General features: G+C 35.2%; 1 protein-coding gene across 3 annotated transcripts in view; it reads right to left on the bottom strand.

The window, feature by feature from the left end:
* PHTF2 (putative homeodomain transcription factor 2) overlaps window positions 1-15962 on the bottom strand; it is a 125506-nt gene that overhangs the window by 50864 nt on the left and 58680 nt on the right. For all 3 annotated transcript variants that reach the window (XM_068550446.1, XM_068550448.1, XM_068550447.1), the window contains exon 3: window positions 2294-2350. In XM_068550446.1, the coding sequence (XP_068406547.1) occupies window positions 2294-2350 (57 nt within the window). The remainder of the gene's footprint in view (window positions 1-2293; window positions 2351-15962) is intronic.

The following is a 15962-nucleotide window of genomic DNA, read 5'->3' as shown; positions in this document are numbered from 1 at the left end:
AAGTACTATCTTTAAAGGAAGGACAAATTTCAGAAACAAGTTATAAGTCTTAGCTATATATATATATATATATATATATATATATATATATATATATATATATATATATATATATATTTTTATATTTTGGGGAGGGGGTTAAATTTCAAAACACATCCAAATGTGCCAACTGGTATCACAATCTCTCAAGGTACTTAACATTCCCTGTCCAACAAGTTGAAGACTGTCAAAGAAAATAAAAGATTTCAAGGCATCTTACTAGACCTCTCTGCTGCTCTTTATTTGTTTAACTATTCCAGCTCTTCGTGATAGTCTCAGACCGTTGTCTCATGTATCTCTCACTTGTCTTTCCTCTTTCACTTACATCTCTTTTTTTTAACCTATCCATTAAATGTTGTTTCCCAGTGTTCTGTTCTCAGCCTTTTTCTCGCATCACTCAGTGTAAATCCACTCACTCCTATAGCTGTATCTGTATAATGTGTATAATACATAAAACACCCATATATATATGGGTAGATGAAATACATAATTACAAATGAGATCAATTCAATTAAGAGAGGGATGTATAGTTCTCTATTGGGATGCAAAGTGGGGAAGCAGCCCTGGGGAGGTTAGGAAAGATTTCACAGAGGAAGTGACTCATGAACTGAGTTTGACAGACATTAGAGAGAATGAGGAAAACATTCCAGACAGAATGTTTTATACACACACACACTCACACACTTTACATATTGAGGACTCCCCCAGTCTCTCTCCCAAGTATCACCTGGATATTTCTAAAACAGAATTCTGTATCTGCTCCTCTTCTAATATTTCCCACCATACTTAGTGCTGCCTTAGTGAAGTTGTTAAAATAGAAATTTAATCAGGTAACTTTTTCTGCTTAAAATCCTTCAGTGTCTCTCCCATTGTTCCCCAGATTATGCCTAGACTCCTGAGTAAAGCAGTTAAGCCCCTTCAAGATCTGACTTCCATTTCGTTTCACGTTTTACTCCTAATCACTCTAATCGCCCTCCTCCATCCAACCTATTAGCCATCAAGTCCCTTGAGGATTCTAAGTCAGTCATGCTCCTTCCTTCCTTCATGTATATTTTCATATGCTCTTCATTCTCTCTGGAATGTTTTCCTCATTCTCTCTAACGTCTGTCAAACTCAGCTCATGAGTCACTTCCTCTGTGAAATCTTTCCTAACCTCCCCAGGGCTGCTTCCCCACTTTGCATCCCAATAGAGAACTACACATCCCTCTCTTAATTGAATTGATCTCATTTGTAATTATGTATCTCATCTACAAAATTATAATCTATTTTATCTTTTTGTCCCCATGATTTAATCTTGTATTTAAGACATAGTAGGTGCTCACTGCAACTTTGTTAACTGTATTAATTCTTCATGAAAATAGTTCAAAGATTAAAATTAACAAATGGCAAAGTATCTTCCTCTTCACTCTAGATGATTAAGTTGTCTAAACACTGAAATTTTTAAGTAACTATAGACATTGGTTTTCAATCTAATATAAACCTTTCTGCACAAAATATAAACTGTCAAGCAACCAAAGTAACATTCTCTGGGCCAATATTAAGTTTAGCTCGTGCAGAAACACACTGATTAGTATCATCTATGCAAATGAAAAATATAAATCTTATTACTGAAAAGGTGTGATTGCTGAGAAACAGAACAAATTTAGTTAAAAAATAGTTTCCATGTTAGCAAGGTAGCCTATGAGAATGTCTTATCAGCGTTAAATGATTACATGTTCAAGAAGAAACTATGAACTACAAAAACATTTCAATTAATGCTTTACTTTCCTAAATTCTTTCAAAAAATGACCAACTTTTCAGCAACTCTATTTGCGCCCAAGTCATTCTGTTAGTAGCACCAAAAAGCAGATCTCAATTAAGCAGAGCAGCGTTTGCACAGGATCACTCAGGCGGGAAAAATCCTGAAACACTTACCAGTTTAATAAACTGTACAGAGCAATGACAGCATCAAAAGGGAGGAAAAGCAAACTAGAAGTATAAGGTGACAAGTGAAAGGGGAAAAGAGCTGACATAAAATAATCATTAGAAATTAAATTTTAAAAGAACAGAAAGATGCTAAAGAGCAAAAAAAGAAAAATCATCAGAGGTAAAGACACATGAATATGCCCTCATAAAAGAGTTTACCTCTTTATTTAAAAGTTTGGATAGCATAAGTAATACTAATTTGTACCTTTAAAGGTCGACAGAGGGATATTAAATAAACTGTGGTTAATAATCAATTTATAGAATATACAAAATGAAATAAACTTGTTACCTTGATTTCTCTTTGTTCAACAGATTTTTCCCATATTTGTTGATCATATGCTCCAATCTATGAAAATAAATTAAAAATAATACTACATTAAATGATCATTGTTGGAACCCATCCAACAGGTATAACTTCGTTGAATTACAAGCAACTTAATGTTTATTCAGCACAGATTAGATCCAGCTCTGTCTCAGACTTCTGTGATCAATACTGTACGGCAGTGGTTCTCAAAGTATGTTTGCAGGACCAGCAGTTTTAGCATCGTCTCGAAACTTGATATAAATGGCAACTCTCTGGTTTCAGCCCAGAATTACTCAATCAGAAATAGGGATGTGATATTCAACAATGTTTGTTAAAAACCCTCTAGATTATTCTGATACACTACTAAAGTTTAAAAGCCTAGGGCAGTGACCCTAGGGAATTTTTATTTTGAATAAACATAATTGCTACAGCCCTGGTACATTCAAGAAAAAACTCCCAAGTGATTAATTCTTTATGGAGTTATTTTTAAAGAAAAAAATATCAATATTCTACAGAAGTAAAAATTCATAAGCAGGTAGACCACAATTACCAATTAGATTAAGGTTTAAATTGAAAAATATAGTCAGGAAAGCAATTGAAGACACAGGGAAAGCATCAAGAAGTAGAATTCCTTGTACCTTCTGTGCCGATTACTCTTAGATGCTGGGAAGGTCTCTGAACTATACCTTCACCTGGGCAGGAGGAACAAACCATTCTTACTGTTCCTAACCAAGTTCTTCTCTGTTACCTCCTACTGTCTCCAGTTTCCACTTTATTTCCTATATCCAATAGAATACTGAAGTGGGTCAACAGCCTATAGTTTAAACTGAGAGTCTTCATTATTACCATTAATTGAAAATCAGAATCCTGAGACATTAAAATTACTTCAGATAATTACAAGTTAGACACTGGAGACAGAGACCAGAGATAGGCAAAGATATGAGTAAGTTCAGGAAAATATTTTCTGACTCACAAAACCTTTCTACCCAAAAGTCCTCTTAGCTACATGTTATTTTTAAAATCTCATTTCAAGAAATGAGAAATTGAGAATATGAGAAGGGTTTAAAGATAGATATAAAGGAGCTAAAAAATGATTTATTAAATCATTTTTTAAAGGTGTGACTTGTTATAAAGACTTTTTAAGGATGTACATGTGTTTGTACATTTTCTAGCAGAGAGAAAGCAACACCCAGACACCCAGTGTGGATCTGGGGATGTTCCATAACAGCCCGTCATTTCTATTATCTCTCCTACACATTACCTTATTCATTCTAATTTCTCTGGTCCTTTAAATACTGTTCTTTTTCATCACATTCCTGTGACTCCTTTCTTATTTTAAAAATCACTTTATGATATAATAATACCCTGCAAATTAAAATCTTATAATACCTAGACCAAGCCACATAGACTGAACAACTGACTTATACTTAACCAAAGCTGCCATCAGTCTCTATAAAGCACGATTAATAAGTCCTAGGTAAGCAATAACCAAATGGTTAGACCTAATGGCAGAGCTGACCTGCGGTGACTAACTGCCCCTCAATCATCTTCCTTAAAATCAGAAAAGAAGTATGGGAACATAGATTCCACAGGAGTAATTCTGCTCTAACTTGATAATTCAGAATGACTGGGCTTGATTCAATTAAAAGTTATTTTTTAAATGTGTAACTATTTCAATGCACTGCATACTCTTCAGTGAAACAATAATCAAAACTAATAAAGAATAGGTACCAATATGTTTAATAATTATTTTGGCAGTATTTTGTTTTCATATACAAAACAACTACACTAGGTTCTCTTTTAAAAGAACTGTGGTTTTTTTTTTTTTTAATTAATTAATTTATTTATTGGTCACGCTGTACAGCATGTGTGATCCTAGTTCCCCGACCAGGGATTGAACCTGTGCCCACTGCAATGGAAGCGTGGAGTCTTAACCACTGGCCCACCAGGAAAGTCCAAGAACTGTGTTTTTATTTCAAGATGACTCAAGAATATGGACATGGAAATATATATCCCACAGTCCTAAAGTCAGGGAAAATAAAATAATGCATGTGCAATAGACCAAGTCAGAAAAGCATGCCAGTACAACCACAGCATGGTACTGAATAGCTCCAGGTTTTTAAAAAGGTATAGAAAGTCTAATAAACCTTGCAGTGAAGCAGTGACTAAAAGTGGAAAAGTTTTTTGAAGGCTGAGGTTCTTGCAAACAGCAGAATGGTGATGGGGAATATTCCTATAAAAAGGATATAAAAAGGAAAATGATGGCTTGTTTTACTGGCTAATCAACTTTTCTTCAAAGATTTGATGTGTGAGAGGAAGGACAACTTTTACTGTTAATAGAATACCTTGTGGGATCTTAATTTTGTTTTTAACCAGATAAGTGTCATTTTCAATTACAAGCAATTAAATGTCTCAAAAAGTGAAAACATCAGTTCTCCTTTGCAGCAGACTTTTTTTGTTTTTAAAATACTACCAGAATGGACCCTTTAGTTACATATGCAAATTGACTACTTTACTGAAGAAAACTGTGAGGGTGCCTTTAAAGCTAAACACAGGTGCTTCAGGAGGTGTTCAGGGTTCTGCTTAGTGATGCATATGCCATTAACAAACTACCCTCACATATGAATTCAGACTGAATTGTCTCTGAAAACTGCTTCTTGGGATATGTGTGTAGTACCTCAGAGGCATCATGAAATCAGAGTGGTGGCAGGATACTAGGAGGGACAGGGAAGGAATTCAGAAGGGAAGGCTCCTTTCTGACCTAAAGCCTCACTTTCCTCCACTGTGAAATCTAGCAAGATAGAAGATTAGAACATCTGCAGCTGGGGTCAAGCTTTTCCCTTGAAAGAAACATAATCTTATGGTCAATCATAATTGAGCAAGAAAAGAAGTGAAACAGACTGAAGAGGAGAAGAACCATCTTCTCAAGGCTTAGGGTCATGGATCAAGAATAATTTGCAGGCAGTGTTAAAAAACAAAAATTAAAAAACAAACAACTTGACAAGTTTTCCAAAGGTTCTATACTATTTCGGACACACACATACTTGGCAGACTTGACTAAATCACCTAAACTTGATAGCTGTTTCTTTTTTGTATTTCTTCTACAAAAAAATTAAATAACAAGGCCAAGTTCAAATATAGTTCTCTGTGAAAAATCCGGAAGAAAATAACTATATTATTTTTTTAATGTCATACAAAAGATTAAAGGAAGCTCAGTAGTAACATTTGTCTAACAGAACAGGAATTTTAATCAGATAATATGTTCTTTAATTGGGGAAAAATATTATGTAACATTTTGGCCACTTTCAAATTTTAGCTACCTCCTAACTGCTCTTTCCTGACCCACAAAATGCCTCCACTGTTTGGGTGTTTAGAAACGTGCCTAACATTCTATGGGAACAAAAGGATATATATGCAAACAATGTTTTGTTGGTAGACAGAAATACCTAGGTAATTAATGTATGAGTAGTTCTATGAATTTTCAACCATATTCTTCACGTGATAATGCGTTACAAGGAGGGAAAAACATTGTTTCTATTGTATTATAAGAGAGGACTCTGAAATCCTGATTTACATTTGATGTGCAGCGAACTGTTTTGTACATGTTAAGAAAGTAAAGTTCATTTTCTGGTGCCTGGTTATGGTAAGCAAAGTTTATCAATGCTCTGGTTATTACTCTCACAGATGCCCTGAACACCTTAAGCCTCAGGCGTACTCTTACCCAACCAGAGCTGATCTACAGTCAGCTTTTCTCACCTGGTCCCAGAAGACCAAACACTGCCCTCTACAGATTCATCCTGTATCTTCAACAACAGGTCTGGCAATCCTATATGGATCACTTACACTACTCCCTATAATGACAGCAAGGATAATTCTGAATTTTCTTTTCACAGGCTTTAATTCCTAATTACTCTGAACATAACACTTCAATTACTTCCACTTCTAAGATCGAAGCCATAAGATGCAAATGTTAAAACTGGTTTAAAAAAAAATACAAACAGAAAATATCTGAGGGACCAGTGTCCTGAAAGTGGTAAAAAAAAAAAAAATTTTAAGAGAAAGATGAGAAAAGAAATTGAGATACTATAAGTTACTAATATCAAGTGGATTAAAATTGAAAACTAAATAGATGCTTTCTGACCTACTGAAGACCTACTTATAAAAGGCAAGTGGCTGTAGCTAATATGCTACAGTAAGTATGTATGTAAATATATATAGCAGACATTTTAGAAGGATACATGAAAGCCATTAATAGTGAGGACAGCTCTTTTACTTTCTGCTTTATATTCACTGATCCTATATCTCTTTTTCTCCCTACAATGGATAAATACTATTTTTATAAAGCAGGATTCTAACCCAGGTCTGATGAACTGCAAAGTAATTTGAATTAGTTATCTAAGAAATTAACATGTTTCTGTCAATGAATACTAACTTTACAAGGAATTATCTACCTCCACCTATCATCATTCTTATTTTTTATCTTTCTATATACTGAGACAAACAAAATGGGGAAGGGGAAAAAGAGGGGCGGGACAAGGAGAGGGGAACGAGGGAGGGGCAGTCAGGGATGGAGGGATAGAGAGGGATGAGAGAAGGAGAGAACTGGTAGGTAGAGAAAAAGATTGTCTTTGTCTAGGTGTCTGCCGGAGTCAGCTCTGACTTTTAAGGAAAAAAAAATTGTAACGAAAATGAAGGTATCAAGAATACAAATATTAAAACCCAGGTAATTAGATGGTGAAGTGCGAAAGATGTATCACTTATGATCCTAGAAAAGAAGTATCTTTGAAAAACAATTTAAAAAGCTACTCTTGGGTGATCTGATTACTACTTAGGTCATCACATTCAGAAGAGCAGTGGTTCAGATGTCAAGAGGCTAAAGAGAAGGTGTCGCTTCAAAAAGGTAGTTACCAATAGTTAATTAGATTAAGTGCTTAGATAAGAGATTTAGAGTTCACGAATAAATATAAGCAGGGCAAATGGAGGCCCAGATTTGCACGCATATTTTAAACACTTAGTTCTTTAACTAATGAATAGACATGCCATAATACTATATGTTAAAGCCCTAATTTGTCTTTCTATTTCCATGCTCAGTTCCATTTTTTGGAATCTCATTCCAGAAACTCTGAAAAGCAGGCTATTAATTCTCACAAACACCAAACTGAATTTAAAAAGGTAACACAGAGCCCAAATCCACTCCTAGCTTGTCCCCACTCCACAAACATCAAAGGCCAATCATGCGCCAGGACAAAAGGAGACTACCTCTGTCAGCAAAAGTGTGTCTGTTAAAAGCATAAGAAGAATACCCTCAAGGCAAAAGGTTAAAGAATCTCTTGAGACAATTTCGAAAGAAAGAAAAGAAGGGAGGGAGGGAGGAAGGAAGGAGGAAAAAGAAAGAAAAGAAAGAGAAGAAAAGAAAAAGTAAAAGAAAGATAACTGTCCCCTTGGTGATCCTTTCTATCCCTAAATTGATAGTAAATATATTACCTTTTCTGTGACTGTTTTTTGTACATGCATCATCAACCTTTTTAAGACCCTAATAAGCAAAGGTAATGTTGCTTTTATACCTATGATGGTCCCACATTTTAATAGTGATTTAATACCAGTACAACCCAGGATAATTAACTTTTATCTTTGAGTCTTTTTATAAAAATAAAAGTTGTCAATCAGAAAATACCCTTTGTTATATTTAGTGTGTTGGTTTCTTAATCCTTTGTTTTCTCCACTGGCTTAGTTGAACAGCTCTTAATGTTTGCTGACAGAAGTGGAAAAGACCCTAGACTGCGCAAGAGAACTGGATAGTCTTATGGTCTTGGGCAAGTTTCTTGACCTCTGAGATTCTGTAAAATGGGGATAACAGAACATACTTCACAGAACTGGAATATAAAATGATAGTGTCTGGTATACAGTCAGTGCTCTGTAAATGTTAGTTCTTTCCTTTCTTGGCAAATCTCAACCGCTCCAGGCCTCAATTACCTCATTTCTAAATTGATGAAGTTAACTATATTTAAATTAATTTATGACAACATTTATACTCACTAATGGTGAGTTGGATGGCTATAGATAATTTCTTTATGTACCACTATGGGGAGAGAAAAGATTCAGTGCTACTATGGAAAAAAGTAGAACCAAAAGTGTAGCTAGAAATATCTGGGCAGAAGGTACCAAGAAGAAAGCAAAAACAACGGTGTAAGGATAAGTGTCCTTTTCTTAATTAAAAACCAATATAATAGGTTTTTAGAATTACTTACAGTTTATTAATGAAACCAGAGCTGTCAACACCCAAAATCTCATTTGCCCGGACAACTAAACTATATGGTTTTTCACTCTCACAATGATCTATCTACAAGCATGATAAGAAACAGAGACTGAGGGGTTGAGCAAACTAACAAAATTAAAGTTACTGAACAAAATAGTAGATCTGAGAATACTGATCACCAATGAAACATATCTATAATCCAAAAAATTATGTTGTCATGGTGGACATGCTGAAATTATATGGGACTTCTGTTCATATTACTAAAACATACTGAAGAAACAATTAGGGCCATTTAAAATCATTAGGATTACTGATCAATTTTCAGACAAATCTCTTCCCAGAACTGGAAACTAATTCTTCTGACTTTTTAAAACTTTTTAAAATTTATTTTTATAATCATTTTTTAATTGAAGTATGGTTAATTTCCAATGTTGTGTTAGTTTCAGGTATACAGAAAAGTGATTCAGTTTATTTATTTATATATATACACACACACACACACACACATATATATTCTTTTTAAGATTCTTTTCCATTATAAGTTATTACAAGATATTGAATATAGTTCCCTGTGCTATACAGTAGGTCCTTGCTGTGTGTCTACTTTATATAGAGTGTGTATATGTTAATCCCAACCTCCTAATTTATCCCGCCCCCCCCTTTCCCCTTTGGTAACCGTTTATTTTCTATGTCAGTGAGTCTATTTCTGTTTTATAAATAAGTTCATTTGTATCGTTTTAGATTCCACATATAAGTGATATCATATGATATTTGTCTCTGTCTGACTTCATTTAATATGATAATCTCTAGGTCCATCCATGTTGCTGCAAATGGCATTATTTCATTCTTTTTTTTTATGGCTGAGTAATATCCCATTGTGTAAATATACACCACATCTTCTTTATCCATTCATCTGTCGATGTACATTGAGGTTGACTTTTTTAAACTTTTAATTTCAAAGTAAAGCTCTCAACACTTTGAATATCAAATAGGTTTTCACTGTTTTTTGCTCATAACTACTGCCTCTCAAACAAATTTGGCTGTTGAATGCCTAGGAGGCATATCTGAGTCCTTATGACTGCTCCTACGTAAAGCCTTGTTTCTAACCTACTATGTATCTTGAATAGCTCTCCTATCCTATTCTCTTGCTTTTACACAATTCCTATTTTAATCAACATATTGTCCAATGTTTCTGATTCTCCATTACACACGCGCACACACACACACACACACACACACACAAACATTCCTATAATAGTCAGACACTCAGGTAACTTTAATGATGAGGATCAAATAAGGAAGTTGAATCATTTAATTACACAATATAAACTATGAATGATGATGATGTCAGACAAAAAGGTATGGTCTGAAGACATGGCAAAAGCTAGTAACTCTTTTGAATGTATAACAACTACCAAATTATTTTACCAAATCTTTAGCTCTTCTGAATCAGTCTTTTCTTAGAACTCTAAAAAACATATGAGAAGCCAAACCACAGAAGCCTTCTAATCCAATAATTAAAATATTGCCCTATAATTCTAGTTATTGGGGGAAGGGAAGGACCTAAAATGGGTAAGTATTCAAAGTTAAGATACGGTTTCTCCCACTATCCGAAATTAGAGCATTCCTGTGAAACTGTTCGTAGGCCAAAATGGCGTAAAGTGAAGCATCAGTTACCTTAAGACACACCTTGCTAACAGATGCACAAAATAAATCGAGATAAATCACAGATGCTCAAAGACATAGTTCAAAGCTATGGTAGCTGGGATGCTTCATGTAGTTCCTAGGGAAGGAGCTTGGCGGTGCCACTCTTGCTGCTTGGGGTGCATGCTGCCGCTTGAACAGCTCACTCACTGCAAAACAAACGCTGAAGGCTTTTTCACTTTTCACCTTTTTTCATAAAAGCAAAAATCCTCTTTGGATTTTTTTCTGGTAGCAAAAACAGGTACCAACGTAGGCTTTTCGTAAAAGCAAAGTGGTGTGAAACAAATTTTCAAAAAGCCGGGGATACCTGTACCCTAACTGGGGAAAGAAGTGTAAGTCATGGAAAAAAATATGAATAATTATAAGCAAAGAGGTTTCTTTGCAATCTCTTTGCTTCAACTGTCATTTATTTCTTCTGCTATCAATTATTAGCAGAATCATATCATAACCAAAAGTATTACTAGAGAAAAGCAAAGCTGCTTAAGTAGAAGGCAAATAAAAAAAAAAAAAACTTTTTAAAGATGAAGATCTTTTTGGGTGGAGAATATAATTTTTAAAGGAAGAAAACAGATTTCTGGAATTCAATCCATTTTAAAATACTACATATCTAGCTGGCCTCTGGCATTTGGATCAAAACATCAAAGTTTGAAAACACATCCTCATCTACAGATACTAAAATCTTGTTAATTAGCAAAGATTCCATTCATTAAAAGTAATAACGGCTAAGGCCATTTAATCTCTTCCCACAGATTGTGTCAGGCTATGCATCATCTAAAACCACACTCTTCCCTGCATTAACCCTAAGAATAGTGTTTTACAGGCCACATACATATAATCAAATCATGAATCATGACCAAGTTCCTATTGCCTAAGGAAAGCCAGTTAATGATATAGTAAAACACTGATTCAAGTTTAGGAAAAAAGAAGAGTATTCTTTAATTCAACAAAGAGAGATGATCATGGGAGAATCTGCTTCTAAGAAATTATAAATCCAAAGAAAAAATATTCAGTTACTTATAATTCAAAGCAGAATGAAGTAAGGACTATTGCACTATACATCAGCAAGAGTTGGTGTGAAAATGAGCAGTATTTGTGAGGTAAAATGTACAAGAATAGGAAACTTACTGGATATGGGGACATGGGAAAGAGATAAAGATGACCATTTCTGGCTTAAGTACCTGGAGCTTCATGGGGATCATTAACCATGACATGGAATGAAAAAACAGGTTTGAGAAAAGCTGTTGGAGCTCTAAGACAGCTAGGAATTATGTCTGAGTTCAGAGAGTTGGGAAGGTAAAAAATTTGGAACTCAGCAGCATAAACTAGGTGTTCTGATATTATGTGGTCAATTTGATAATCTAGGGAAAGAGAATAACTTAATGAGATAAGAACAAAATGTTAAGAAGGATAAATATTCAACTGGAGGGGAGAAGTTATCAAAGTCAGGTAAGGAGACTTAGAAAAATTAGGTAGGGAGAGACTGTATAGTATATTAATATATATAATAATTAAAGCATTATATATACTTATGTATATAAAAGCAATATAGTGTATATCTATAATAAATAGCAAACAAGGAAAGAGTTTCAAGAAAGAAGGTAAAGAGAGCTAAAAATACTGAAACATTTTGAAGTCATTATGTAGTTAAACATATTCATGTCAAATAATCTTAATCTCATTTAAATAGCAGGCAAAGTCCTTAGCTGAGATATGGAAGCTGGGGAGTTTGGGAAATGGGTGACAATAAAGAAGGTAAGAAACAACCACTCGGGGAGACAGAATACAGTACCAACTAGAGTGACTTAGAGTAAGGATTCCAGGAAGAGCAAATGCAGCTGAGTTGGTATTAGAAGCAGTCAGATGGGAGTCAGCTGAGTTATGTTTGTATTTTCTCTTTCACCACCAAGGCTCAACAGTCCAGGATCAGGAGGGGAAGAATTAGATACACAAACACACACACACACACCCTGCCACCAAATACCTACAATATGCCAAGCATGATGCTATGCACTTGGCAAGGCCCTTCAGTATGTCTTCAAACCGTATAGCTTCCTTTCTCTTTCTCCCTGCTTCTCCCAAACAATTCAGTACTACAGCCATTAGATGGGGCAGAGTCATGGGGGACCCAAAGCAGGGTGTCAGAGAGTCTGACACATAGGGGTGACAAGGGCAGGGTATCAGCCAAAGTGGAGTGTAGAGGGGGACCTTGTGGGGTGAGGGGAATCACAGCCTAAGCAGGATAAGGAGGGTGACCACATGTGGGAGTGACCCAGAGCAGCAGGGCGAGGAGGTCATCCTCTTGGAGGATATGCTCATGTGGGGTGTCAGAGCCCAAGAAAGACGAAGAAGGTCTAGAATAAAGAGCTTGAATGGGATGGTATGGCAGCTGAGATGGGAGACTGGTTACATATATAAGGACTGATGTCTCAAAAGCCTGAAAATGTTCCTCTCTGTTTACTCAAAAATCTCTGTCTATAAAGCTATTAAAGAAGTAAGAGATTATTAGTTCAATGACATGAATGCTATATGTAAATAGGAGAAGGGTTTAATAAATAAATTATGGCATATTTATATAACAGAATATTATACTCTTTAAAATTATGTTTTAAAAGGATATTTAGTGACATGGGAAAGTACTTTTACATGAAAACCATATATAAAAAAACTAAATACAATATAATCCTAATTTTGTTGGGGAAAATTCACAATGTTAACAGTAGGGTAATTGTGTGACTTTATTACACTTACTGCATTTTCCACTTTTCGTATTGTAGACATGTATTACTTTTAAACTATGATTGAAACATCATTAAAAAAAATCAAGAGGAAATGGAAGCTAATATCATCTGAGTAGCATCACATATTAGGTACTGGGCTAGGTGGTTTTGAATACATTTTCTCATGGAAAAGTACTGTGATAGAGGGGGCAAGTCGTTAAGAAAGCAACTGCCACTTCTCAAAATCAATTTAAGTGTCATTATAAAAATAAATAAGGCTTTTCCTATGAGTTATATAACAGAAATTTTCTGCTAAAAAGTTATATCTTAATAACAAAACTGTCAGAAATTCTAGTACTATAAAAGGGCAGATAGATATCTACATCCTAGAATATCAAGGGAAAAAATGAGTTAAAGAGGCAAAATGCTAAAATATTTGAAGTGCCCAAGAAAACAACAACATTCCATACAGGACTCTTGTGGCAGACGGGTAACTTAAATTGCATTAGGCTATGATGAATGAATTCAACTGATTCACACAGGAAAGGGAGGGAATGGAAGGAAGGGAACCTGGCAAACAGCTCTGTGGTAGAACTGGGAGAACTCCAAGTTCTGGAAGAAGCCAAGGAGAGAAGGCCCTCATCAGCTCTGGCCTCTGTAGCAACAAGTAGGGGCTAGCCATATGGCAGAAGGAAGCAGCCATGGACTGTCTCTTCTGAATGCTCTCTTGGTATTCCCTTTTAGTCCTCAAGAGATTAAAAAGATTAACCCTTAGAGCTAGTGAGAGCTAGTGATACAGTGTAATATCAGGGGTCCTCAATAGCCCCCAAGTGTCAAGCCCCCATCTTTAATTAGCAGCTGTAATCTGTAACCTAAAGATTAAAAAGCAAGTATATAGTTGATTTAACACCTCTCATTTATACTTAAGAAAAATCATTAAATCACTAAGAATAAAGGACTGAAGTCCTGCTATACTCTGAGGAGGACTTTAAAGGACCATATCTGTGTAATTTGATCCTATACATACCCCTCCTCCACAGTGATCCCAGGCTAGACAGCTGACTCAAACTGAGCCAGTCAAATTCTCTCTCCATTCCAATGTGAGGTGAACAGGAGAAACAGAGATGGATGACTAATAGAGGTGAATAAAATTAATATAACAGAGCCCTACAGAGAAGTTTCTAGAAATTCTGAGGGGCCCAACATAGTCCTGGTTTGTCTTTCCTTCCCAGGTCTTGGCTGTCTGCTGTTGGCACAGTTTACGTGTGTAGTGAAAAGTAGAAGCAGAACACAGTGGTGTTTTTTCCTGGCCCAACTTTAACGAGAACATTGCTGTTAATGCAAACCAACACCACGCTGCATAATTTATGAAGATTGTTTATTTTCCAACTTGCTGGTACATGGCAGTGTGTTCTCAGTGAATTTATTAATCAAGGTACTGTCCAATTAAAAACTTTCCCCAAGAAGTCATCTTGGCAAAGATAATTTAACTTCTACTTTTCTACTTAACCTAACCTTGCATCATGAATTGTGAGAAGATCCTGCTAGTGAGGAAAAAAAGATTATTAGTTGCTATTATTAATCATAGGAAAATAATTCAAATTCAATCAGAGGGTCAAAAACACATTACTCAGGGTGAATACTAGAGTTCTATTTAACAATCCGATAACATTAATTCCCAGGTGTTAAAGTTTTTACAGGCAAAACTATAAAATTTAACATTACGCAAATAATAATTATTTGAATTTTTCAATAAATGTTACTTCAACAATTATTAGAATGGAAATTATTAAAAATAGTTTAAAGAAATTATTAAACTATTTAAAATAGCTTTTTAAAAGCTATTCATTACTTAAAATAAACAGCTTAGTTTAAAAAAAAAAGGATTCATTTCTTTAGCTTCTAAGTCATCAAAATACAGTGAAAGGCCAAATGTAAACTCTACTTTGTCTTCACTTTACCACTAACAGTGCTGCACATATTTTATACATCAAGCTTAAGGAAAAAAACTACCCCCTCCCTAAAAAAAAAACTTGATCTTCTCACCTAGTCCAAGACAAGGCATTCAGCGACAACACAGATCATAATTCTCCTAGCCAAACACGCATTTATAAAAATTAACTTACTTAAATAACAATGGCCAAAACCAAGCTAGTCAGGATACATACAAGACTTCCAATAGACTAAGCAAATACATTTAAGCTAAAATGAGAGTTGTACGAATGAACAGTAACTGCTGCTCCACTTATTGAGCGGTTGTTGCTCTGTCATGGATTACAGTCCAAGCAGGAGACAAGACGCACAGGACATATTTAATGCCACCACCCACAACCACCTGAGAGCCCACAGCAAAGGGAAAGAAAAGTGGCAGAAGAAATAGGCCAGATTTGGATATCATGTTGGGAGCAGAATCACTCTCAGTTAAGGGAGTGCAGATTCTGTAGCCTATTCCAACTGGGTTTAAATTCTGGCTCCATCATGCATTCTCTATGTGACTGTGGGGAAACCACTAGACTTCTCTGAATCTTAGTTTCCTCAGTTATAAATTCAGGATAATGGCAGTAATGCCTATTTCATAAGGTTGTTGTGATAATTAAATGCAGGTAACGTACTTAGGACAGTATGTAGCACATAGTAAGCATTCAATGAATGTCACCTGCTATTATTATTCAACTAGTTCAACAACCATGAAATAGGAAGACTTGGGCCAGTTATTTTACTTATACAATATCATTTAATCCTCATTTGTTAAAGAAAATTAAACAGACATAGAAAAGTTCAATAATTTTCCCAAAGTCACAAGACAGCAAATGAAAGAACCAGACTCAAACATCGCATGTCTGACCACAAGGGCCCTGCTTTTTGTTTTTTTCTCCTGGTTGATTTTCAAGTTATTAAGACTCAGAGTATCTGTATGTGGTACAAATTCAAATTGTGTCAAAGTGAAAGGGAATGTTTATTTTTAAAACTCTCAGAC

This window comes from Eschrichtius robustus, chromosome 8 (genome assembly GCF_028021215.1).
Source record: "Eschrichtius robustus isolate mEscRob2 chromosome 8, mEscRob2.pri, whole genome shotgun sequence".
Taxonomy (NCBI): Eukaryota; Metazoa; Chordata; class Mammalia; order Artiodactyla; family Eschrichtiidae; genus Eschrichtius; species Eschrichtius robustus.
Note: the sequence above shows the minus strand (reverse complement) of the source record. Positions and strands in the feature narration are given on the sequence as shown.